The sequence below is a fragment of the Xyrauchen texanus genome, chromosome 1, assembly GCF_025860055.1.
Source record: "Xyrauchen texanus isolate HMW12.3.18 chromosome 1, RBS_HiC_50CHRs, whole genome shotgun sequence".
Classification (NCBI taxonomy): Eukaryota; Metazoa; Chordata; class Actinopteri; order Cypriniformes; family Catostomidae; genus Xyrauchen; species Xyrauchen texanus.
The window spans coordinates 36,075,687-36,102,710 of NC_068276.1; the positions used below are offsets into that span (position 1 = coordinate 36,075,687).

Consider the following 27,024-nt stretch of genomic DNA (forward strand, 5'->3'; position numbering starts at 1 on the left):
CTTTATAATTTTGAATGGCAAATCTTTTATTCATAAATGCCGAATGTCCAAATCTTCTCCAGCATATAAGGACTTTTGTAACAAACAAGTCTTTTTCATGCAGTCACTTAAGGTTATAAATAATGCAAATAATACATATACTGTAGAGTACTATGAATCTGTATTTGGCATCAAATCACCTTTTTTTTTTTTTTTACCCTATCTTTGGAGTTACTAAACTTTTGTGTCTGTTATTGTAATGGTGTTGGTTATATTCTATAAATAAATAAACAGAAATAATAATGTCTATATTTCCTCAATCATTGACTAGTTAGGGGGCCCACAGAAATGCAAAAAGATATTCATATTAATGTTATTCATGTTTTAAATGCATTTTACGTTATACTATTTTAGAAACAGTATGTAACCCATCAAAATGATTGAAAGTCAATAACTGTAACTTGATAACAAGAATTAGAAATGTAATGTGCTACAATACTTTTAGTTCTTAAAAAGTAATTATATAAGCAATTAATTACATTGTAATTAGATTAGACCCAACTGAGAGCTGCAGGCAATAGTGATTTTTTTCATGACTCCAGCAGGGACCTCTTGTTTTGACATTTGATCTTTCATATGTTCTGACTGTCTGGTGGATCACACTCCTGTTTATCAATACCATACCATCACTCTGGACTATACTGTTGAATTGGGCTCCGTTGTTGTTTGTAGTAAGTATATTGAATTTTTAGTTTTATTGTTTGGTTTGCTTGTCTTGTTTACGTGTACTTTTTTGTTAGAGCGTTGGCTGAAAGCGCTATATAAAGTAACCGTGTTATTATTATTGTCATTATTAGTGGTAGTAACTCAGTCAATTGCATGACAAAATGACATGTGCTTTCAACATGGTAGTGCCCATGAGGGGGCGACCTGCTCCATGTAAAATTAAAGAGAGAGTTCACCCCAAAAATTAAATTTCAAGCATCATTTCCTCACACTCATGCAATCCCAGATGTGTATGACTTTCTTTCATCTGTAGAACACAAATGAAGATTTTTTAGAAGAATTTCTCAGCTCTTTTGGTCCTCACAATGCAAGTAAATGGTGGCCAGAACTCTGAAGGTCCAAAAATGACATAAAGGCAGCAAGTAATCCATATTGACTCTTGTGGTTAAATCCATGAATTCAGAAATTATATGACAAGTGTGTGTAAGATAGATCTTTTTTTTTTTATCATCAATCTCCAGTAGGTGGCTGAATGTGAAAGTCACTTCCACACCAGAATGTGGAAATGAAAGTGTAGATTTGCAATAAAAAGGACTTAAATATTGATCTGTTTCTCACCCACACATATCATATAGCTTCAGAAGACATAGATTTAACCACTGGAGTTGTACAGAGTACTTTTATGCTGCCTTTATGTGCTTTTTGGAGCTACAAACTTTAGTACCCATTCATTTGCATTGTGAGGACCTACAGAGCTGAAATATTGTGTTCAACAGAAGCAAGAAAGTCATACACATCTGAAATAGCATGAGGGTGAGTAAATGATGAAATCATTTTCATTTTGTGAACTATCTCTTTAAAGAGTTTTAAATGAACAGTCTTACAGTCTTCATGTAATGTATATCATTAAGTGTATATCATTTTCTTTGGTATTAACTATTTTTATTGATTCCATGCAGCAAATGACATAGACATAACAGAAAATGCAACATCAAACCACATGATATCATTACTTTTTCCCCACGAACATTAAAGGGTTTGACTTTAAGACCAAGCCTATACAATCTAGAGGGGGTCCAATAAAATCTATGTAAAATCTTGAATTGCATAAGACGCACCCTTGCATCTCTAGATGTAGTCTTGACAATTTTTAGAATCCCAGCCCACACTCCCTCCTCCAATACCAAGTTTACCCCCAGATTCTGAATTAGCAGGAAGTAATACACTGCTGCCTCATGACCTTTTCCAAAAGCTGTAATCACCACTCCCAGAGTATCTGCCAATTTAGGGGAAAAGTGTATATCATTTTCTACGTATTTCTAAAAAATTTAATTAATGTCTTTATGTGTTAAACTTTTTTAAAATGCATAAAGTAGGCCTACTGACAAGTAGAAGTAGAAGATTTATCCGTGCAAAAATACAGAGCTTTTCATTTTAGCCCGGGTTAATTAATGGATTTGTTGGCGGTAAGATCGAGTAGACTGTCTGTGCTGCTCCGGAGGCTCGGCTGTCAAAGACGATAAATCAGCCGGTTGTTTAATGAGACTCGCAGTTGAGTGCTGTGATGAATGTGCGGAATAAGAAGAGACACCGCGGTGAACAATGATGTCCTGTCCTCAGTGTGTGTGTGCGAGCGCGCTTTTTATAATGCCATTTCTAAATAAAGGCAGACAGACGGAGAGCGCATGGACTGCATGGACACTGTAACTGCTCTCCTCAAGGCTCTCTTGACATGAAAGTAAGTATTACAGGGGGACTTATGTTGACTTTATGCCGCATTCATCTTGAGCGCGAAGGAAATGCACGCACACTTTTACTTTAATCTGTGGGAAAGAACCTGTTACACAACTGTAGTTTCATTTATTTGACATCTGACTACGTTGAACGATGTTAATATTATTAGTAAGATGTATCCACATGTCTTCTTTACTTTATCTCTACAGTGATTATGACAGAGTCCGTACGGAAGATGACGAGGGCGAAGCTGACCACGCTGCACATATTGGATATTACTTTTGTTTATTACTTTGGTAAAAACAATAACACTATGCAAGTTTGTAATTATTACATGTAGTTCATTAGTATTACTCAGTAATTACCTATGTAAATACACAGTAATATGAAAGTTTGACCAAAACTCTCAATGGTCCAAAACTCAACATGTAGTCTTCATTTTCTTTAATCAAAATATGTCAAGCAAAATCTGCTTTGCTTCAGGGTCCTGATCAACATAAACATTTTCTGGTTGATTACCACAAACATTTTTTTCAATTTGTCTGCACTTTTCTTTTAAAAAGTGTGTGTGTTGGGGGTGTTTGGGTGATGCTTATAATTTTATAAAAACACTAATATTAATTCTTCTGTTAAAACTGGCAAATATTTTGTAAAATTGCCTATAACTTTACACAGAAATGGTTAGTAAGTGATTTTATCACACACAATCATGTTAACACATGTTGTTTACTTCTTGTGGCTATACTTAAAAAAAAAAAAAGTGAGTATTTAAACATTTAGGGTTTGGCCCATTTAAATCCATGGTAAGTGCCTCATTGTAGCCCCTTTTTTGTCAAAATTAATTTGTATGGTTATCAATATTATGCCACAAATGCTGTACCTACTGATGCTCTATTGACTCAAATATCTCCTCTATCATTGTAAAGCTGACAACAATGCAGAATGTAGCAGTGTTTTAACACTATTATTCCTCTCTTTAAGTTATGTGCTCTTATCTGCACCGTATGACATGCCATATACAGGTGAAACTCTAAAAATTAGAATATCGTGCAAAAGTTCATTAATTTCAGTAATTCAACTTAAAAGGTGAAACTAATATATTATATAGACTCATTACAAGCAAAGTAAGATATTTCAAGCCTTTATTTGATATAATTTTGATGATTATGGCTTACAGCTTATGAAAACCACAAATTTAACTGAAATTAATGAACTTTTGCACGATATTCAAATTTTTCGAGGTTCACCTGTATTGTTTGTGTGTCTCTTAGAGGTTACCTACAGGTGTCAGAAAATGGTGGACAAAGAGCCAATTGAGCTGGAGATTTTAGACACTGTTAATAAGGTACAGCATGCCAGAGATTAGATCTGACGGCATCTTACTGTTGTATTCTGTCTCTTACCTATTAAGGGGCTGCTGTGCATCTGCTGCTGTTCAACAGGCATATATATCCACCATTACAAAGAAAGACAGTAAGATGATCTTGCCCTGTCAAATGGCTGATGAGACAAAGGACTCATTCCATTCCTTTCATGTCTGTTGTGCTGAATTTTAGGCTAGTCGATGGGCTTTAGCAGCCCGCCAGCCATTGATCATATTACACAGAGAGAGGCGCTTGTTAATTCACAGGCTGAAGCATTATCTGTGTGAGTATATTAGAGAAGCAGGTGGGTTTGGGGGGATTACAGTCACATCCTATATGCTCCAGGGTGGAACTTGCTGTCAGAATCACATCTGCAAGATGTTCTAGATGTTCATTACCTCCATCCAGCTTCTCACACTTTCACTCACCTCATCATATTCAAAAAATGATGAGCTATTCAAATGTGTGGATCTGAGCTCTCTCTCTCTGTGTGTGTGTGTGTGTGTGTGTGTAGGAGTGTGTAGGACCTGCTTCCTCTCTGGAAAGCTCCATTAAATGGGGTGATGGATTTCTAATTATGTATTCCGTCATGGATCGTAGCAGTTTTGAAGCTGTGTCGCGCCTTAAGAGACTGATTGACCACGTTAAACAGACACTCGGTAAGACTGATCTTCAATCAGGTTGTATAATCACTGCAGATGTATATTGAAGGACAAATAAAACACTTTGGTAAAACTTTTCTGGTATCAGTGCCATGTTGGCCCTCTGAGGAAGTTATGTTTATGTGAATGAACCCTCCAACTAACAAATAACTGTGTTATCCATCAGTGAGACTCAGCCTGCCTTAATAGGTCTCAGTTCAGAGGTTTCCCCTCAGACGTGAATGCTATGATTTTCTTAATATAGTACACTGCAGTCTGTGAGTTTGTAAATGTGAGATAAAAAGATACATTGAAAGCAATGTAAAAGAGTGTGAAAGTCCATCACAACGCTGCAGTCTTTTATAATGCCATCCATCTCCATGTGCTGCTATTTTGATGGTAGCCTGTACTTTTTCAGTACTACAGCTTTCAGTACATCATTTGTTGTGCGTGTGTGTGTGTGTGTGTGGATCAGCATCAGAAATTTTGGGGGGCCTTTGGGCAGGAATGCCACCAAGAATGGGCCCAAAATTCAAATTGTGAGAGTGTCTAATGCCCTTCTAATGAATACTTTTTATTTTTATTTGTAACTTTGCTTTTAATATCCTATTATAGTTATATCCTAGTTATACATGGCATAAAATATGAATTGATGTTGATTTATTTCTTAGGTAATAAATTCTTAAATAAGTTGTTAATAAATAAATGAGACAGAGTTTATGTTTTCAGTGGTTATAAAAACAATATTCCCCCATAAAGCAGTGGCGGGCCGTGCATTTTAAAATAGATATGATGCATTAATATAGATTGACTGATTGGTTTGACTTAATATCTTTAATATTAAGATCTTAAATAAAATTTTTACTTAACTGTTAATAAAGAGTATGCTTGTTATGATTTCTATTGTGATATTTTTGTGTTTATTTTGAGGCAAAGTGGCTTATTTCGAGCTTGGTTTTCCAGACCAGATTGCTTCTCTTGTGAGATCTGGCAACGCTGCAATTGGTATTTCACCGGCCTTAGCACAGAGTACTGTCATTTTTAAAAGAATGTTGTTAATCATTCTTTTATTTTGTTCTATCCGGTAACCATCTGGAAAGGAGGCTGCGGAACTTTTCAACCAGAACGAAAAAATTTAGTTTTTGCTTAGAAAGAACCATAATGAAAAACATAATGTTTTTAGTCCCTGGCTATAATAGTACAAAAAGCACTTAATTTAATTGAAGTCAAAATCAGCTCTCCTTTCCTGTTTATTAAATTAAGCGATCACACAGTCATGCAGAACGTCTCGGCTTTATAAATCCATTAGGATCTCTTTCTCAATGGCGATAACTGCAGTGAGTGATGACAGCCATCTCTGTCTTGATCTCGTCTCTCACGCTCTTCGCTTTCGAATTATTTACATTACTTAATGCGTGATTGCGTCACTCAAGGCCAGCCAGAGTTCAACTTCTTCAGGATTATGGCAAAATGTACTATTTGGCTTTCCTGACTATTCAAAAGAAGATGAACAGTTTTTTATTTAGTTAATATTATCATTATTATGGCGAAATTCATAAAAACCCAACTTTATGGTTTTGTTAAGTGAAATCAAGATGTACATTGACAATATTAGAGACTCTTTCAATAAGAAAGCATTACAAACTATGAGTGCTTGCGAGCTTTACAAGATATTTATTTACATTTTCTAAAAGGCAGTTTTATGTATTGTTTTCTGTCATTCCTGGACTTTTCTTTTCGGTTGTTTACTTATTTTTTATTATTGTTTCCTTTTCTATATATTTCTATTGTAAAATTAATATGCTTTTGTATAATAATTATTGTTATATTTACACAATTGTAAATAGTACTGTTTACTAAAAATAAATAAAAGTTGCACAATGAAAAAAAAAAGAAAGGAGAAAAAAAAGGTGTGACTTCATATTGCGCTGCACAGTCCGAACTTAATAAATATTGATTTATTAGGCATATTAGGTCAGTAGAGGAGGCTTAGCTGGCCCTGACAATTTGCCCCTGCCATAAAGGTAAAAAAGCAATAACAAAAATCAAATCCAGAGGGCAAATATTGCCCCATAATATAAAAGTTAATTTCTGACACTTGTGTGGATGGTTCAGCTTTGCCTACATTGTGGGGATCAGCTCTCCCCATGAGGGAAATTACTTCATAAACATTCTAAATAAAATAAAATTAAAGTCTTAATGAAAACGTGAGGGTTAAAGTGATAGTTCATCCAAAAAGGAAAATTCTCACATCATTTACTCTCCCTCATGCCATTCCAGAAGTGTATGACTTTCTTCTCCAGAACACAAACACAATTTTTTAGGAGAAAATTTCAGCTCTGTAGGTCCACACAATGTAAGTGAATGGTGACCAAAATTTTGAAGACCCAAAATAAACATAAAGGCAGCATAAAAGTAATCCGGAATACTCCAGCGGTTAAATCCATGTCTTCAGAATCGATATGATGATTTTGAGACACAGATCAATATTTAAGTCCTTTTTACAACAAATTCTCCTGCCCAGTGGCGAAATGCATGAAGAATGTGAATCACCAAAAATAAAAGAAGAAAGTGAAAGTTGAGATTGGTAGTAAAAATTATTTAAACATTGCTGTTTCTCAACCACATCATATCACCTTGAAATATATGGATTTTGCAACTGGAGTTGTGTGGATTACTATTAGGTTGCCTTTATGTGGTGTTGGAGCTTCAAAAGTTTAGTACCCATTCACTTGAATTATGAGGACCTACAGAGCTGAAATTTTCTTCTAAAAGTCATAGTTTGTGTTCAGGAGAAGAAAGAAAGTCATACACAACTGGGAAGGTATGAAGGTGAGTAAACGATGGGAGGATTTTCTTTTTTTTTCTTTAAGTAGGTGTAGAGTTAGGGGATATCATTAGCTCATTATAAAAAAGTAAACGTGTGTGTGTGTGTGATTTCCAGGTATTCCAACAGTCATTGTAGCCAATAAATGCGACATGGAGTATGGACGAGTGGTGAGGACAGATGAGGGACAGGCTTTAGCCTCAGATCTAAGGTCTGTACACACCGCTATCACTGATGACTACACAGCTATAAGTGACAATACGAAGCACGGTATATGTTTACAGTCTAAAACCAAAATGATTAATATCAGAGCAGGTGTTATTATTACTCTTAACCTAATTTTACAATAAGAACATGGATACGGATGAAACATTGGTAACAACCCCATTGCTATTACTATGGTTTAAACGCCATTGTTTGCACGTTGAAAATCTTGATGTGTGCATTAGTGTAGTTTCCCTGGTGGTACAGGTGCAGTGTCTTTGAGCTGTCTGTAGCAGAGGACACTTCTGCAGTGGAGACTGCAATCGGGCAGCTGGTGCGTGAAGTGCGTCTGGAGTTTCAGCACCACTTGCTGGCTATGGACAAGAGATCACGAATGCTCCAGAAGAGACATTCACTCAAAAACAGACTCACAAGGAGTAAAACCATGCAGTGGTGACCAGAAGGACTAAATGCAATTAGCAGATCTGACCTCTGTGTTCACTACAGTAGTGCTCACATCTATCATGACAATCAGAGAGGATCCAACAAGTGGATCCAGTGTCTTCTGGATTTCCAAATCAGTATGTGTGCATGTTTGTTTATGGCAGACAGTATAAAGTAGCAAAATATAGCAGTGTGTTTTTAAAGATGCAGTGTGTAATTTCTGCACCACTAATTACTAAAAGGAATTGCAAAAATAATGACAAACAATCCATTGCATTGTTCATAAAACAGGTAGTTTCTAATATTGTAACCCACTTATGTATGTTTGAGTATTCATGTAGGGCTATGCTAACTCGCCAGTGCTGGGGTAATTCTGTTGGCTTGTTATGTTAATGTAATGCCTAAAATGGCAAATTATGTGCATCATGGCAGAAGATCTGTGTATTATGATGTTTCAATGCTCATTTAATCTAGTTTCACTCTCCATGAGCGTGAAATATCAAGGGGGAGTAGAACAAGTTGTCTTTTGACATTCAGCAGTTTGAACATGTAAATGAGATTAAATCCACTCTGTAATTAGAATCAAATGTTTTTCAAAATAGTATAATAGGTTACATTACAATCTATAGTGTAACGCCTATAATTGTTATAAGCATTTTTGTTTTTGTGCATGTATTTTTGAAATGTATAGTAGTGTGACAATGTATCCAATCACTTTGTTCAAACCATGTCCTGGGAGAAAAGTAGAAATGAAACCCTGAAATGAAACAATGTAATTTACAATTTTATTTAGCAAAAATGGTAAAAATAAATAAATACAAATTGATCAAATGCTCCAGCAGTTTCCAACCGCCTCAACAGAAAGAAATTCATGAAGTTATATATTCAAATAACTTACACATGGATTCTATGAGAAAAGGCAAACAGACATCAGGCAACACACAAGATCAACAAATAAAACATACAAAGTGTAAAAAAAAGAAAAAAAAAAAAAAAAAAAAAAAAATGAACAAACAAAGGAGCAATACACATCCTTTTCAAAAACTATTATGAAAGATCTAGACACTTTTATACAACAAATGAAAGTAAAATGTGTTTTTAATTTATCGTTTAGGACTCAATTTAGGATTAAGCACTGATAATTATGTTGCAATATTCTATCCTTGATTTGACTTGAGGGTTTTATCAACCTGAATGAGGTAACGGCATGAGGTGTAAGACTGAATCTTCTTAAGCATTATCATGCTTATCTAAACAACATGAACAAAAGCCTGAGCTCTCAGTAAACACTATAACATCTGAGGAAATCAGATTTCACACACTTCACAATATCCAATTCTCATGTGTAAGTAACATGAATGTGGAGACAGTAGATCTCATCAGAGAACATCTGCCACTGAACCACTCTCAGTCCTATTAGCCACATCTGGCCTTAGGATTCTTGGCCCTAGGAGAATGGGAGATGACATTTACAAATGTCACATCTTATGAGCATTGATGTCAGGGATCTTTCTTTTTAATGCACTAAAAAAGCAGATTTCCACTAAACCACTGAACAGAATGTAGTTTGAGAAATATTTCTCTAGATGTCGCTTTGGAATTTTCGCAAGTGTAAAGAATGTGTGAACATTTAAGTGATTCTTCTGAAATATTGTTTCCTCTTGAACTCTGATGCAACGTAAACTGAGGGGCAGATGCCCCTCTAAACAGACTGGGATAGAATAATTTAACTAAAAATAAAGTCTTCTTTTATAAATTTAGTAAAAAGTTGAATGAATATACCAGCAAATCATGTTGCGTTTTGTTATAAGAGGTAAGCACTTAAGAGTTCTTATGTGTTTATAGGCAGTGCAAGCACTGTCCTCACATCCACAACCAGAATGATCTGATGATAAAGTAGGTTCGATTTCCTAAAAGGGAAAAAACTCACTCGTTGTGCTAACAACTGATTCTAAGACACTGACAAGTCAGAACACTAAATGAAACAGCCTAACTTATTCTATAGACCTTAAGGCAACCAATACACAGAGGCTACTGCAGGCCAGAACTGCACGTTCAGCATTGAAAACATGTACACACTCACAAACCTGAAATGAAGATATAAACACTGTTGATAATTCTGTCTTCTATCAACAGCAATGCATCCCCTGTGTTTGACACCACTGGTTTCTGGATTATTTCTTCTGCTTTCTTAAACGCTATGGAAGTGTCATCTTGGCACATGATTCAGTGTTCTACCTACCACTGCTGTATCTGAGGTGGCCATTTATGTTAGAACTGGTCTGGTCTGTTGAGTTTGTGCTTGTTCACGTGTATGACACATGGTCTGAAATATACAGTGGTGAGAGAGCATCAGCTCTGATATGGTAATGCAAAATATAAAAAAATTATGTGACAACAGCAGCCCCTTAGTATTGGAGACAATGCTAAAGTTGTGGTGCAAGGCATAGACCTTATGCCTGCTGTTTTGTGCTTTAGGACAGGTTTATAGAAAGTGTTACCACCTAGTAAGATGACACCGTGAAATGATACAGAACAGAAGCCCTTAAATTGGCCCATAAGCATAACTTTACTGGCACACTGGTTTTATGGGATTTTTTTGACGGCATCTGCGTATGTCTAAAAAGATTCAGAGTTTTAGAGAATCAAAGTTCTCGGACAAGGCATGACACCCCTGCTACACTCTGGTATTAAAAAATCCTCTGGATGTGGATATGGAATTCCATGGAGCGGGAGTGACGTGAGATCAGTAAGTCTCAAATCATCATCCCTTCTGTAAAAAATATCCGTGACTGAGACGGAACTGCACTCCCATTAAATCACATCTGTTCAGTAGATAAGGCATGGTTAGAATTGACCTCACAGACACTTCAGGACTGACACTACAAATACTATCCTACTACTCTTAAATATCTATTTAATGTTTAGAGTAACAATAAAATAACAGTTCCCAGTGGAATTAATTATTTGGCAGAACAAAACTAATGAATATTTTGTAAGAAAAAAACTATAAATAATGTTGTGTGTAAAAATACCAAAACATATTTACAGAAATGTTTCAGCTTTTAAAAACACCAAGAAATAGACAAATGGTAATGACAGTAGTTAAATCTCCAGCGGGACGCCTGGAAGACCTGTATTTCTGTTAGCATGTGATAACCTGTGTGGTGCTCCCTGTTACACTCTGGAGCCCTAGAATTACACACAATAACACAAAACTAGACAAAACAACTGCACCTCGGCTGCATTTCACTGACAAAATGAACACTCAATTCCTCATAACTTAGATCAGAGCTACAGGACCTGATAGGAAGCTGCACTACTCAACAACCAGAGGGCTGCAGGAACAAGACCTGCACCCAATCCATCAGAAGCTTTCCCACTCAGAGGTGCTATGGCAACTGTATCAGGCACACAATGGTGTGATATCTTTAGATTTTATTACTCTTTTCTTTTATTTTCTATATCATTATTCTTTGAAGAAATATTTTCAGTGTGCACATATTAGCATACACATTGCTGGTACTTTAGGAACCTCCTTCCTGCATGTAGTAAATGGCACTATGGACTTTCTTTCCCTCATAGATACAAGATATGAAACAAAAACACAAAACAACAATACTGTTAACTGGCACACTCTGGGCACCAACTGTGGTGGGGTAGTCCATGCTATTTTACCCCTTCAGTCACTCCCGTAAGGGGTACGATTGGGCCGAGGAGGGGCTGTGGGATGATGCTGAGGTCACTGTTGTTGTTTTTATGTTTCTTTACATTTCCCTCCCCTGCGGACACTTTTCCATTGGTACTGAGAACGCCCTGGTTGCTGATGTTATTGCTCAAGGCTGTGCTGTTTGTACTGGATTCACTCCTGATTCTGGACATGCTTTTTATTTGTGTGCTCTCTTCAGTGCCCTCACTGCTATTGTTGCTCTTTGTGTTTGTAGAATCGTTCTTAATTGTGTTATTATTTGTGGCGATTTGGTTGAAGGTTTCGCTTATGTTTGAAAGAGTGCTGATTATCACCATAGTTTCAGAGGAGCCTGATGTGCTATTTGTGTTATTGTTTGTGTCTGTAGTGACTGCACTGGAGCTGCTGGGTTTTGAAGCTCCATTGTGGGACACATCTCCATTAGCCGTGCCTACAGGAGAGATGAGCTCCTGGTAAGGGAGGGGGGACAACTGGATCCCTTTGATCAGACACATCAACCCTCTAATTTTCTCCAGTGAAGACTCCATCTCTCTATGCTGGGACATCACGCTGTTTTTGCTGTCCATACATGTCTGTGCAAGGAGAATACACAGTGCTGACTCATTCATCTGAAATCTTATCAGTATATAGTTACAGAATTCAGGTCTTTGGAGGTATAACATAATAAATTAACTCAAGCAGTTATTTGTGTCACAGTAATATTTGTAATTTCAGATTTGATAGAATGGATCATTGTGCTTGTGCTGAGAATGGATTAACATTATCCGATAAAGAGAAGAACAAGACTGCATGACTCCCTGCACTATCAACAGAATACGAACTGAACAGTTTTCTCACCGTTATGGTGTTGCTGAGCTGTCCAACTTTGTGCTCCAGTGTCTCTCTCTCCTGCCGCAGCTCTGTGCTCCATCTTTTCAGACGATCTTTCTCACCCTCTTTAGCTACAGGGAAATTAGTGTATGTGTATATCTCAACAGTATAGGACATGTAAAGGATGAGAGATGTATAAGGGCATTCAATAAGAGGCTCAATCATAGTGCATTACACTTTGTGTTTTGACTTTTTGTTTTGTTTTAATGTAGACCATCACTCACATCTAAAGATTTGTTTCTGCTGGGTACATACAATCATTGGATATGAGTCTCATATCTCCTTTATGTGCCAATGCAGGTGCGTTGTTAAAGGTAAGAACCCTGTGTTATGAAACTACTCACCTGCTTTATAAGAGATGTAAGAATGGACAATAGCAAGTGTCCCTGGCCACTCAATAGCATCTTCTTTTGGCAGAATCTAAAGAAAACATGTGTACTGTATGGTACTGAAATACACTTCTATTCACAGTCTGCACACTTCTATTCATAGTGATACACACACATACATGAACACTCAAAATCAATGCACAGATATTAAACCAAATCAAGTGGAGAAAATGAGGCGAACGAAATTGACAAATTCTCGAGCAGTCTTGATGTAGATTGCTGGTTTTCTTTGTATTTGCCCTCTTATGGGGAGTTATGTTTTTGCTAATATCTATTAGGTTTAGCTAAGTGAAGCTAATCTTCAACCACATCCACAATAATCCATTTTGTTTAAGAACACATTGATTTTGCTATGTTTCCGCCTCCCATTCACACTGAAATGCTGTTTCCTCCACTAAAAACTTTCGAAGAGACTCCCAAAACAACGATTCAGGTAACTGAAAATGGAGGCTTCAAATTTAAAAGGATTAGTGTGGACTTGGCCTTGGGTCCATGGGCATTTAACTGGTTGAGCCAAATTCACAAGTCCTTAGGGACAGAAGTGAAGGGTGGGTCCAGGCAGTCTAGCTCATACACATGTGAGCAAGTATAAAAAATGAGAAGCTGCCCACTGCATCTGCATCCACCAATCACAACACCAGCAGCTCAATACTGATTAACCAATGAAAAAGCTTCCAATGCAAATTGGTCAAATAAAAAAAAGGAAGAAAAAATATATATAAAGACTGTAAAGAAGCTAAAGAATTAAAGTTAGCTCTATGAAGATTTCTTGCTTAGTAAGATCATTGACAAAAGTGAAACATGATACAGCATGCACAAAACAATGAAATGAATGAGAGTTAAAAGCAATGAATTTCTAATGATAAATGCTCCTCAGTTCCCTGAGACTCATAATTCACCTCCACTAGATGGCACCAGTAAGCATGGTGAACATTAGTAGGGGGAAGCCTAAATAATATCTCAGGAACTGTAATGGACTGACTATATCAGCTACTTACATCCCCTGCAGAGCTGGGGCTGGCTGAGGGTGAATGTGATGGAAGGGTGAGTGAGAGGGCAGGGGAGAATGGGCTGCCCGCAGTGGGCCGCTGTAGGTCGGGGGAGGCAGAATGATGGCTGCTGGTGGTTGGGGGGAGGGGCCCCCGCTCCACAATACTGCAGTTTTTAGAAGGGCAACCTGGGTGAGATGAAACAAAAGGACAAAACAAAACAGAAAAGAAAGAGGAAGACAAAACATTGGTGTAACATACCTCTGACAAGCTGTCCTCATTGGCTAGGATAGCAGGAAGGAGGCGGGTGGTGTGAGGGTGGTTGGGAGGGAGAGAGCAGCGTTAGATCACAAAGGAAGCATTGCATGCTGGGTAACCACACATTCTGCAAAAGCTGGCCTAAGATCAGCTGATAAAGGCAGAAGGCATTATATTTGGGCAGATGGGGATAAGAAATGGCAATAACAAAGATAAAGTAAATGTGCAGTGTCTTAAATCAACATACTGTATATTGCACATTTGTTTGTGTACTGGGCATTAACAACAAAAGTATAGATGTCTGTCATCAGCAAGTATCTTTTGTAGTAATGTTATGTTCCAAAAGCTAATCTAAAGCAATTTACTCAACAATGTTTTTCTTAGTTTAGAGAAAATCTTATTAATTTTTACATGTAAATGTCTAAGAAAATATAACATTATATTAATAAATTAAGGGCTCCAAAAAAAAAAAAAACAGTTTCTGTAGCCCTTCAAACATATTAAATGAACATGGCCATACACAACTGGCCAATGAGACTTTCTGATCAGCTTACAAACAAATTTATAATTGCTTTTTCATGTAAGAGGCAGGAGCTTTTTAACAGCATTTTAGCACTACTAATTCTGGCCTCAATCACATTATTACTATCATACTACACTTTCTCACAGGGATGTTTGCTTCAAACAAATACGTTTGCACTTTATGTCATCAGTTATTCCAACATTTAAAAGGTGAAGTGTGTAACTTTTTTTTATGACAAAATATGTAATATCCAAGTTTATTGTTCATTGAGAACTATATGTAAGCCATTCATGGGTTTACCTGCCCAAAACGTTTAAACAATGAGCCTACCAGAAACCTTTAAAACTTTGATGTTTATATTTTGAGTGGCCCGCTCGGCTCCACCCATCTCTTTCTAGCTCAACCTATAGCGTGAGTTTGGGGCGTGGCTACTCGTAGTAAACTGTTCAGCCGGGAGAAAATGAATGTCCATGACAGACGTGTTACAGAGGAAATGAAACTTAGCTTTGCCAAAATTTGAAGACTTGCTAAAAGACACAAGAGACAGAGAACGGAGAAAACCCAGAGTGAATGCTTACAAGGTGGAGGAATTTAAAGGGATTTTTTGGGGTTCGATTCTTGCCGTGTTGCTTCTTAACAGGTAAGCTACACTCTGGTGTTGTCACACAAGTTAGCTCATTGCTGTTGAGCTTCAGATAAATTCTTAAGATACTCGGAATGGAATATGTATCTTTGCTCACTAGTTACCAAGATCTATCCAACCACTTGTGCTAGATCCCCTGAACACCCAACTGCTGTTCAATCAGGCGATGTTATCAGACGAGCCGATTCCTCTGCAAAGCTTTCTGTTCGGTGTGTTTATTTATAGTGGTCTTGTTTATTATGACGTTAAACCTTTATCACCTTTTATTTAGTACGGCCTATTTGTTCATAGGGAATCCGAGAGTGCGAAAGGGCATGATGAGTCTGTGGGGTGTTGGCAAATGATGTTTAAATACATACTTAATTTTTGTAATTTTGTTTAGTGCCACTAGTAGAGCAGAAATTACACACTTCACCTTTAACTGAATATGCTACAGTGGCAGCTGTTCCAGGCAAGCTGATGCATCCTCTGTGGGCAAAATTGGCCATACCAGTTATAATCTGGGTTGTTACAAAAAGTGGCAATCTTTGGTCAATTGCAATGTTCATTCAATTTGAATGAGTTTTTCATTCAAATTATTTAAATTTGAAACAGACAGAGGTGATCTGTCCAATACAAGAACCATTAGCTCACTTATGACGCAGTATTGTAGCACCTTTAATATGTGCAAAACTAGCCTAATTATGGATTTATATAGTAGACAGAGAACATTTTCTGACTACTTTACTAATGTATACACTTTTACAGCAGCCTGAAGACTTTATCCCACTTAACACACTGCAGGGTCATTTCTTCCTGTCTCACACACACACACACACACACACACACACACACACACACACACACACACACACACACACACACACACACACACACACACACACACACACACTTTACAGCCACTCCACAGCAGAGTGCCTGTGAGCGCATTACATAATCAAACAGTCATTACTGCAGAATGTGCTTGTGTGAGATAAAGAGAGACTAACTGATATGATTGTAGCAGAGTGGATCAGTTCAGGTTGAGAGATGTAAAAAAGCTGTAGATGATACTGGGTATAAAGCACAACACAATGACTACTGTTTAAAAAAAAAACAATTTAAAGAAAAAAAGCTACATTTCAGACATAAATATCAGTATTTCTGAAAGTTCATTATAGAAACAGTAGAAAAATGTGTGATACCTGTGCTTGGAAATTTGCATGTAATATAATTAATATAGGCACAGAGAAACGTGTGATTGGCTGAACTCACCTATCTTCCTGCTAGACTGGTTAATGGAACTCAGATATGACACAGAGCTCTTCTTCCGCTGAAATATATACAGGCACAATTGATTTAATCAAATATGTCCAATCTGCGAGCTGTTTGTATTAAACTGTTCTTGTTTGGTGTGTACATGTTTGTTACCTCTGGTTCGAACATGGCTCCACTATATAATGGATTTGCTGTCGTTCTTCTCTTACGCTCCTGACGCCGGCTCTGAATCTCTATACAAACAAAGCAGGAAACCTCAATACACATGCATGTACACGCAGACACACACACACACACATACATACAGACACATTTAATTCTACTGACCTTCCAAATAGTCACGTGTGACCAGTCCCAGCGACAACATGAAGGACAGTTTCTATAGAAACAATGTATGGTATTTTCTTGGTAATCATCATAAACATCATCACCATTACGCTCATTAAAATTTTTTATGTTTACATACAATAAATGCATTAGTTACCAGTGGGCTCTCCTGATGTTTGGAGGAAGGTGTGTGTGTGTTGGTGGTGGCAGGTGAGGATGGTGTATCTATGAACAGTGGAGGTGAAGTGTGTGTAGGTGTGTCTGGAGAGATGAGCAATGAAGTCTTTGGCTCTGTCCCATATTCCACAACAGGTGTCTGAAACTAAACAAAGGACATGTTAATATATACTGATGAATGTTTTTACCTAACTCCAAAAGCAAATTTCCCTCACCGAGTTGTCAGAGCTTCGGCTGCTGTGAGGTAACTGCTGAACGTGTGTCTGGGCAGATGGCTGTGTTTGTGTAGAGGGAGAGATCAGGGTGCCTGCACGGTTAGAGCTGTTGGAGCAGGGCAGGCCATTGAGGATACGCATCTGCTGGACATGAACAGAGGAAGGGTGGGCAGTGCTCAGTAACACTGGTGACTGCAGGGTCTGTACTGACACCTGACCAGGAGCTGGGCATAGAGAGACTGGAGGTTGGGGCCTGACCTGCTCACACAAAAACAGAGTGACAACAACAAAATTATTTATGGAATGATCTGAAAAGCCAAAAGGATGATTTGGTTTGTAATTTGCAATTATTTGTCTCGACACAGTGGTGGCTATGCAGCCAATTTGTGGGCGTGTCAGTGCATATCATCTTACTGTTATTCAAATTTACTGCAATAATCAGGTCAGGTGGAGTATTACACATCGGTTGTAATGTTCATGTGACAAACCCGTTAATATGGGCTTAAAGTCAATGGCACACACTTTGAAAGACTACAACACTTGACCCAGCGCGAAACGTAAAAGGCAAGTAAAAAAACAAAGCATATCCTTGGCTTAAGGTCAGAAAATACCCAACTCAGGGATCTACCACACCACGTACATGTTTTTTCTGTCTGGCAATATTTGGATTTCTGTGATGCACTGAAAATTGTTCTTGCAAATTCTGCTGAGTTAGTACATCGCAAGTTGACGTACATAACCAAGGAAACAATTTCTATCTGGCTAACAAATACGAGGTAATGTTTTGCACCATAAGTCCATTTGTCCAGCAAAAGTGCATTTTATAGAGTTAAATGTTAAATGTATAATCTATTATTGCACATTAAAAGAATTGCATATTAAAATAATGGCATTAAATATTATTGTGTATTTTTCAAGGAAAACATAACATTTAATATTAAATATATAAATATATTTTCTGACACATAACAAAAATGAGCTAAAAATAAAAAAAACTGATATTTTTTTTGTGGTGGGACCACTGAAAATGGTGGCAGGGCAATACAAACCAGAAAACAAACAAACAAAAAAATGTCTACCAAAAAATTGGCCTTATTCTTATTGCTGACCCTACAGTATCTAGACTCCACTACTACACAAGTGCGTTCCCTATACAACTATTCCACAATACCACTGTTTTGCTGACCTTTTTTATATTACCAGCTCTGCTCCAATGTAAATGAAAGTTGTCTTCTTATTGTGTTTATTTTTCTGCGGCACCTCATCTTTCTCTCTCATCATTCAATTCTGCAAGCTCACAACTCAACTAAAATATAAAATTGTTTTGCTGTGGATATTTCAGCAGAAGCACAGCAGCACTGCCACATAATCAGCCTTCAACAAAACTATATCAGCATCTACCACTATCCTAAAGCTTCTCAGAGAACCTTTAATGAGGCTGCTGTGAATCTTCCAAGAGCCTAAACATGTATATTGCTGCATTTTTATTAGCGTACTGTATATGAACACACACACACACACAGCACACCACATGAAATACAACAGCACAGAACATTGTTAGAGAAGTCAGGGTTAGGTATCAGTTTAGGGTGAAGAGCAAGAGCCAAAGCAGGGAATTTAAATGTCACCACTGTACAAGCAAACAAAAAATTAAAACCAAAGCAAAAACAGGCAGAGCAAGAAGCAAAACCATTGCACAGAAAAGTCACATCTGCGGTTTTTAAAAACACATAGATAGACAGACAATAACGCTCAGCAGTGAGGGCTTTTCACTAGTCCAGCCAGGCATTAGGGTGTGAAGTGTTTCCATGGAAACAAACCTGCGGTAGAGTGACCGGCCGAGTTGTCTGTCTGGTGGGTGGGACAAACTGAGGAACTTTGATTGGTTGGGTGGCAGCTTGAACCTGTGACAAGACCGCCCATTTATTGCACAAAGACACCCACCCTTCCAACATACATCCTACAACAAATAATTACTGTAACACATTTGTCCATACATACTGAGCCAAAAGTAGAGGCAGATAAAGTGTACATTTAGTCATTTAAAATAGCAGATGTATTTAAAGGGACTTAAAATTAGGAACATCACAAGCCATTTGTCAAACAAGAGTCAACAGTATCTGCAGATTCACACTGCCAATTTCAATAACACTAAGCTAGTAAAAGTAGTGGAGAGTAAGCTCCAAGAGTAAGCTAGAGTGGTACAGAAGCTTGAGCAGAAGAAGTGCAAAATAGTAGACAGGCTAAGATGGTAACAGTGATTTTGCTCAAAATCCAAAGAACCAACCTTGAACTCTTGGGATCTAAATGATTCCTATCATAAATCCAAGAGACTAATACTGCCTCCAACCACAATGCAGTTTGAAAAACAACACGGAGATGAGAAAAAGAAACTCACATTTTTGTATAACAAGAAATTCAAAACAGCTTTGAGAAACTTACAACAAAAGTGCTATTGGGTATGACTCGCACAGGCTCTGCTCCTTGATTGGTCGGTTGGACGACAGTTTGGAAGTTTACTGGTGAGTTTTGAGGATCTGAGTTAGGAGGGCTCCCCAGGAGAGTGTTGCCAAGGGTTGTAACCACGGTGATAGTGGGTGCTGGTGTCATGATGATAGGTGAGGTTGGTGTGGCAGCTCTCAGCACCAGAGGTAGAGTCTTTGAAGCAATGACAGGGGCCACAGAGTTCTACAGTCGCATAAACACGTACACAATTTTAAACACTTTAAATTTAAAATCGTTAGTAATTCGCCCTCAATGAATTAAAAGTAATATTTTACTGTCGTTCCAAACCCATATGACTTTCTTTATTCTGTGTAACACAAAAGGGGAAATTCTGAGGAACAGTCACAGTCCCTCTTTTCAATATAAATGGCAGTGGATGGTGATTTCAAGCTTCAAAAAGAAGGCAAAAGTATAATTTATTCCCTAAACAATGCAAGCTCTTTCTTGAATACCGATTTATTCAGGGTATGTTTCCAGTTGTTTTTCACCAAAATCTATTGTTAGCTTTCAGGAATACGAAAAAGTCATGGAATACGATGCACAAGTCGCAAGGGCTATTTTTATGGTACTTTCGCATTTTAAGCTTGAAAGTGGAATCACTCTCCACTTCCATTGTATAGATATGAGGGACCTGGACGGTTCTTCAGAATTTCTCCTTTTTGTCTTCTGCAAAAGTCATATGGGTTTGAAACGACTTGGAGGTGACTAAATGAAGACTACTCCTTTAAAGGAATAGTTCACCCAAAATTTTTAATTCTCTCATCATTTCCTCACCCTTACGTTGTCTCAAACTCATATGACATTTTTTCTTCAGTGGAAGACAAGCGAAGATAATTTAAGAGAGATATGATGTCTGTTTGTCCATTCAATGCAAGTGAATGGTGACTAAATTTCCAAACTCCAAAGAGAACAAAAAGGCAGCATAAAGACTTTGGTGGTTTAATCCATGTCTTAAGAGACATGATAACAGACCAAAATATTCCTTATTTACTGTACATCTTGCATTGGAGTCTTTAGGCATGATCATGACTTCAATCTTGATTACATTGCCTAGTGTTTGACACATGCGCAGAGTGCTAGATGGTACAATTGGAAGTATAATAGAGCTTGAAATCATGATTGCGCATAGAGACTGTCAAGATATTTTGTGAGAAAGGAGTTATATTTTTGTATGTTCTCACCCAAAATCCACTGGATCGCTTAAGACAGAGAAGTGGTTTAATTTAGAAAGAAAGTCATACCAGTTTGAGAAGACATTTTTAGAACTCATTTTTATAAGTTAGGTCAAGCTAAACCTTAAACTTATGCTCTGTTTTATTATGTTCAGCAAAGGCTTTGTCTTAAGAGAGGTCTTTGTTTCCCACAGAGTCTAGTATACTTCAGGCAGTCATTTAAGTATTGCGTCCTGTGAGTGTTGTATGATAGAGTAGGTACCTGTGGAGTGGTTAGGCTGGCAGCAGGCAGAGGCGTCTTTGTGATGAGCAGGGTAGACGTTTGCCCGTCAGCTTGAAGCGTCTGCAGCTTCATATCTTCCTGTTTTACCAGAAGATCTCTTCTTAACTGCTCCACCACCTTTTTCTGAGGGAGAAAGAACAAGAAAAATTGTTTTGTCTTCTGTCACTTGTACCTGCAATGAAGTCTCTCTCACTCAGCTCTCTCTTTCTGCCTAATGTTGATAAGAGACTTTGTGTTATTGGATTTTGGTCCATTTGCACTGACAGCAAGTGGGAACATGGAGTCCCTACAGCTGAACGTCACTCACTTTGTCTTTCTGTCTCTGCTCTGCATTCAAAAACATCTTGTAAGTGTATTATAAAACAGAGTTTTAGCTTAATAAAAACCTTTAGCAGTAATATTTAGCATTAGCACAATTTATGACAATGAACTATGTGTCCGGTTTAAAGGAATTGCGGCATGTTTGCTATTTGAAATCATGCGGAACATCAGTAATTAAGGAAAGATGACTGCCTTACACTCATCCGCATCTGCATAAGCTTTCATCTGTAATGCATAAATGCTGTCTAATGTCCAAAACAGTGTCCAGATCATTAAGACGTTTTCCTTGGACAAATTGTGAGTCTGATTGTGTGCTTTTGTTTACACATTTAAAGCTGATGTGTGTAATTTTTTCAAAGTTAAAATATTTTTCCTGTCCCAGCTTAATGTGCAGGGACGACTAAAAGTAACAACAAGCCAACAATAAGCCATCTGTAGATTGATTTCTATTAAGAGTCTACACTCTGGCTTTGTGGCACTTTCAAAACATTGCTCCACTTGTTTGAGAACTTGTCAGATTCTAATTCAACAAGAGTTTGAGGCATGACTACTTGTAATATGATGTTTAGTGGGAAAATGACTAGTTTGTCAATTGTGTCATTTAATTTTGCAATTCCATTTAGTGCTGCTACAGGGGTGGAGCCAAGAGTTTTTCACAAGGGTCTGTGGTGGCACAGAAATGTTTGGGCAGTACATATTAAGTCTTGTGCTCAAAAATGGCAATTGCGTGTGGGGTGGCCCCTAGCTCCGCCACTGTGCTGCTAGTGGTGCAGAAATTACATACTTCACCATTACCGGTTCGTATGTTTAATTTTAATTATAGTTTGCATAATTAATTATAATAGTATTAAAAATCTTTTTATATTATTATTATACAAGTGTTCCCCACGTAATGAGCACTAGATAATTTGCATTTAAAGAACACATTGAACACTAAATCTGCATTTATGAGCTCAAAACACATTTACAAGAAGCATTTTCAAAATAGGCACAATTACATCTGTGGAAGCTTCTCTACAAGAAACAATCATCAAACATTATGATGAATGGGACTGAAAAGAAAGATTTTAAGCAAATGCACACGAATGGGAAATAAACATTCCGGCTGATAATAAATCACTTGAGTAATGAATAAAACACACGTAATAGGTGAATTTCCAGGAACAAATCATGCAACTCTTGAGCACCCTATGAGTTGTCTTGAGCTTTATTCTAAGCATGCAAACAGGAAATTCAATTTAGAAAACAGAATGAGCTTCTAAATGTTTGACATGATCGTTCTCCTCATCCTCTCTCAATGCAATTCATTAAAAGCCATTCACTTTTTGTGTAACAGTCTGGCATCTAAAACTTACCATGCACACACATGATACACATGAGCACATCTACAAAGCAACATTCTTTGAGAGAGAATGGTTCCATAACAACAGAAGACAGGAGAAAGATGGAGATATCAAAAGTATCAGAGGCAGAACAAGAGTAGCAGCCCAGACTGTAGGAGTGCCTGTCTTTAAAAAATGTTTATCCTAAAATCTAATTCACAGGCTAGAGATATGCAATACAGCCTGTTTGCATTTAGCCAAGTATGTGTTGATTCTGTAAGCAGTGACGAGTGACAGTTCCATTAATGAATACAGTATGAACACAACTCCCCTCAGCTCAGTCCTCTCACTGATTACAGCTTTCACAGGCTCCCTCCACCATCTGTTAAAGACACACTCCTAAATCGGAGAGAATTCCACTGGACATTGTGCTGCTCAGCACATTCCGAATGTGTGAGTAAGTGAGTGAGTGAGTGAGTGAGTGAGTGAGTGAGTGAGAAAGAGAGCACACTTTATTAAATAGTGCTGTTGGCTGGTACACTTCTGAATGTGGAGACTTTGAGACACTGTCCTTCTATCTTTCACTGTCCTTATGTTACTTATTCCTATTTCTCAGCAAAAAGACAGATGATCTCTTAGGTGTGAGTTGATGGCAGCTGCTCTGAAGCTTTGAAATTCTAATTAAAATTCCTCTCCACTGCCTGCTGTCTACAACACATCTTTTCTCTATCTCCACAGCACTTCAAGTTCTGTACAGTAACCTCTAATGAAGGACAGAACATTGTTACACTACATAAGCATCCCCACATTAATCATCAATTATATAAAATGTCAAAGAAAAGGGGAGAGATCAGATTTGTGTGCGTGTTAAATACAGTGTTGGCAAAAACTTAGTTTGGCAACACAAATCCACACACAAATCACACAATGGAACTACACAAAAGATATTCAGCACAATACACAACACAAAACAATGCCTGGAAAGACTTTCACAATCCAACAAGATGGCCTTATTTTCTCATGGAAGTATATATTTTTGCTAATAATTTTTGTCACTGCTAAATGAAAACTTGATTGAACTTATCAACACACATACACTCCATGAGAACACTGACACTGCAGCAGGTGTTCTCTCAGAGAGCATCTCTCACCTGCCGCTCACTAAGCGTTGTGATCTTGGCCTGCAGGTCACGGAGCTGCAGCTTCAGATCAGCATTCTGTACAAAAACACACACACTCCTCCCTGATACACTATTCCAGCGGCCACAGATCAGAGAATATGAGAGCGTATCTATCAAACTGTACGGAGGAAATGTTCAGTGAGGGACACAAACCTGTGGATCCTGCTTCATCTGGGTGATGAGTTTCTGCAGAAAGAGAGAGAGAAAAGTTTTAGGACTCCAAGAATACAGTGGGAAGCATTTATTGACTGTAAACACTGTGACCTCTGGAGGATGTTGAGAGTACTGCAGCTGCACCAATGACACTACAGGATAGTGCAAACGTTTTGGGGTTACCTGATGGATCTGGATTTCCACTTTGAGTGCTTCCTGTAAATTCTGCAGTTCCATCATCGATCCCTGCTTCCCAAAACCCAACACAGCTGCCTGAAACATAACAGGAAGCGAGAGGACATTTTTTCCCTCATTGAGATTTGGAAGACTGGTTTGTAAAACTCTAATGTCATAAATACAGGTAAAAAAAGTGCTTAGGATCTCACAATGTGTATGACCATGCCACGATGGATCTGTTAGTGTGGGTGCTTGAGTGTGTGTAAATCTGCTCAGTGTGAGTGGAATATATCTCTGTGTACTGATTCAATCAGAACTACTCGCATCAAATCCAGCCTGAACAACACGGATTAAACTAAACATCATTCTTTCTCGATATTTGCACATACACACAGTCGCAATCTTGTTCACTCTTCCTCTGTCATTCTTCTTTGAGGGGAAATGATGCTGATGTATGCATTAACTGTTTCATACTCTGCCAGCCATGAGATGCCTCTAAATGTCTGTTCTAAAGAAGATAAGCTTTTAATAACCGAGCTACAGTGAATAATAATTGCACTGTATTGTCCAGGAAAACACTTAAATGTATTAACTTGCAAGTGTAGCGCAATAAAAGCTGACCATCACAGATGTCACAATGTGTGCACCCCCTTAATAACAATGGTTTATTCTATACCTTCCCAACGTCTGCCGTCTTGAACACCATCCAAATGGCAGAGTGGGGGGTGGAGCTGGAATAGACAAGAGAGGATGGTAATGAGCATACATCTTCTCATGCACATTTACACACAATAATGCCCTGGAGAAAAGTGACAAATCTAAATCAATCAATTAGAAAACATGATAATAGCAACATTTTAAGTGGAGGTAGCATTGTGGTTATAGATTTGGGATGCACACATGTTGTAGGTTTCCAAATAGACATGACCCAAGAATAGAGCGCATCAGTCTCATTCCGGAAGTAAAAATTCTATAAATGTTTTGCCATAGAGAAGTTGATTTTTAATTACTTCTAAACCTTTAAAGACTTTTCAGTTGTTAGTTGATGGTATCTGGTTCTGCTGTAACCACCAGTCCATGATAGTTCAACCACCAATCACAGAATTGCGGAAAAAAAACCACAACAAAAGATCCCTTCATCGGACACCCACTTCGATGACACACTGATCAATGCAATCGAATCACCTTAAAATATCAAACTACTGATATATTTGTATTTGTCTGAAATTTTGCAATAAACTTGTAACTATTACTTTATTAAAACATACTGATGCAGTAATTATAATCAACAACTTTAAATTAGTACTTTTCTTTTTACACATAATTTTTATTTCATCATTCGCAGTGCTTGGGATTAGGGCTGCACCAAAGATTTTTTTTTTTTTTAAAGATTTTTAGATTTTAAGTACGAACTTTTTCAAGTCGAGTCAAAGGAAAATGCAATCTACATTTAGCAATCCAACAACAAAATAAATTAAAATGTAAAATTCAAGTCACTTTCAGGGGTAATACCAAAACATTGTGCAACCTTGAGTTTAGCAGACTGACATGAAATAATTCTGCAGTAAAATTAGTGCAATTTGAGTAACACTTAACTAAAACTTGTGCATTCTTGATCAACTCTCAGTAATACACACAGCCAATTTAGCACATACACACAATCTCTCCCCCTCCTTCTTTCCCTCCACATTTCACCTCTCCTCCTCTCTCCCTCCCCCTCATCATACAGTAAAATTAGAGCAATTCAAGCAACAGTTAACTTATTTCTATCAGGAATAACTAAAACTATTGCAATCTGAATTAAATCTCAGTGGGGCAAGGAATGTAGTTGAAATGATATACAGACTGTAACAGTCACACACTTTACGCCATTTTCTCACTCATACAAGGCCGTTAAAGTAAACAGAAAATATAAAACGGCCAAATATCAAACTTAGATGATGCACGGTGTATAGTTACGTTAGCCGCTGTGCAAAAATTACTTTTAACATGGGGGGCGATGAGGAAACATTTAGAAAATATATTTTAAGTGATTACTTCTAACAGAAACACGTGTTGTAATACTAATATATGTCATGCTTGGGTGGGGACAAAAAGTAAACAGGACTAACGGTGCAGCCGTCTTGACAAGCGCTACGGGATGCTTTCGCTTCAAATGTTCATTCATGCCGGTTGTAGGGCTGTGATAAGCCATATTCAATTTGCCTAGTTTACACAGCACAACATTTTTGGGTCTCTGGCTAAAATACTCCCACGCTTTAGATGACCATGTGTGAGTTTTTTTTATCTGCAGCTTGTTCTTCGGGAAATCCATGCTTAAACCGGGTGCTGCCATTTTAATTATTCCATTGTGACGCAATGACGCATGTTATGCAAATCGAAATATTTATGTAATCGATGACAACGATTACGTCGATGAATTGTCTCAACCCTACTTGGGATTGTTTTTTATTTCTTAATGAAAGACGGTAAGTACACAGTCTTGTACTTTTGTGTTTTTATTAGATTTTCAAATAGTTTTTGGCTTCAAATCAAAGTTTGTGGGCAAATTCCAACAGCATTTTTGCATCCTTGATGGGAACTGCAGGAAGGGGATGCCACTCGAAGGGTCATTCAAACGAAAGTAAGAAAATG

At 37.6% G+C, this 27,024-nt stretch overlaps 2 protein-coding genes across 9 annotated transcripts in view; one reads left to right on the forward strand and one right to left on the reverse strand.

Moving 5' to 3' along the window:
- Positions 1-2,387: 2,387 nt before the first annotated feature.
- On the forward strand, positions 2,388-8,673 carry LOC127651514 (ras-related and estrogen-regulated growth inhibitor-like). Of its 2 annotated transcripts, none has more exons than XM_052137383.1 (6): positions 2,388-2,443; positions 2,649-2,735; positions 3,711-3,784; positions 4,318-4,462; positions 7,389-7,482; positions 7,743-8,673. In XM_052137383.1, coding segments are annotated over exons 1-6 (591 nt in total). In that variant the 5' UTR covers positions 2,388-2,442; the 3' UTR covers positions 7,933-8,673. The 2 variants fall into 2 exon arrangements, with proteins under 2 accessions (XP_051993343.1, XP_051993353.1); XM_052137393.1 differs by having other exon boundaries at positions 7,721-7,830.
- Positions 8,674-8,727: 54 nt separating this feature from the next.
- The window catches only part of LOC127646560 (PHD finger protein 21A-like), a 28,220-nt gene continuing 9,923 nt past the window's right edge, over positions 8,728-27,024 (reverse strand). Inside the window, exons 2-17 of one of the 7 annotated variants that reach the window (XM_052130336.1) lie at positions 25,067-25,121; positions 24,397-24,486; positions 24,214-24,246; positions 24,031-24,096; positions 21,216-21,359; positions 19,719-19,964; positions 19,097-19,180; positions 17,277-17,534; positions 17,042-17,206; positions 16,885-16,936; positions 16,711-16,790; positions 16,555-16,612; positions 13,886-14,064; positions 12,843-12,918; positions 12,466-12,569; positions 8,728-12,200 (exon numbers count right to left, since the gene is read on the reverse strand). In XM_052130336.1, the coding sequence (XP_051986296.1) occupies positions 11,589-12,200; positions 12,466-12,569; positions 12,843-12,918; positions 13,886-14,064; positions 16,555-16,612; positions 16,711-16,790; positions 16,885-16,936; positions 17,042-17,206; positions 17,277-17,534; positions 19,097-19,180; positions 19,719-19,964; positions 21,216-21,359; positions 24,031-24,096; positions 24,214-24,246; positions 24,397-24,486; positions 25,067-25,096 (2,277 nt within the window). In that variant the 5' untranslated portion in view covers positions 25,097-25,121 and the 3' untranslated portion in view covers positions 8,728-11,588. Of the gene's footprint in view, positions 12,201-12,465; positions 12,570-12,842; positions 12,919-13,885; positions 14,161-16,554; positions 16,613-16,710; positions 16,791-16,884; positions 16,937-17,041; positions 17,207-17,276; positions 17,535-19,096; positions 19,181-19,718; positions 19,965-21,215; positions 21,360-24,030; positions 24,097-24,213; positions 24,247-24,396; positions 24,487-25,066; positions 25,122-27,024 lie in introns of all 7 variants that reach the window. The other 6 variants (XM_052130348.1, XM_052130318.1, XM_052130322.1 and 3 more) reach the window with 6 other exon arrangements.

What these genes read in the sequence shown, in the direction of transcription:
- LOC127651514 (XM_052137383.1), top strand. An exon ending in TTTTAGACACTGTTAATAAG is followed by an intron (nt 3,785 to 4,317) that starts GTACAGCATGCC and finishes GTGTGTGTGTAG; the next exon opens with GAGTGTGTAGGACCTGCTTC. An exon ending in CCACGTTAAACAGACACTCG is followed by an intron (nt 4,463 to 7,388) that starts GTAAGACTGATC and finishes TGTGATTTCCAG; the next exon opens with GTATTCCAACAGTCATTGTA.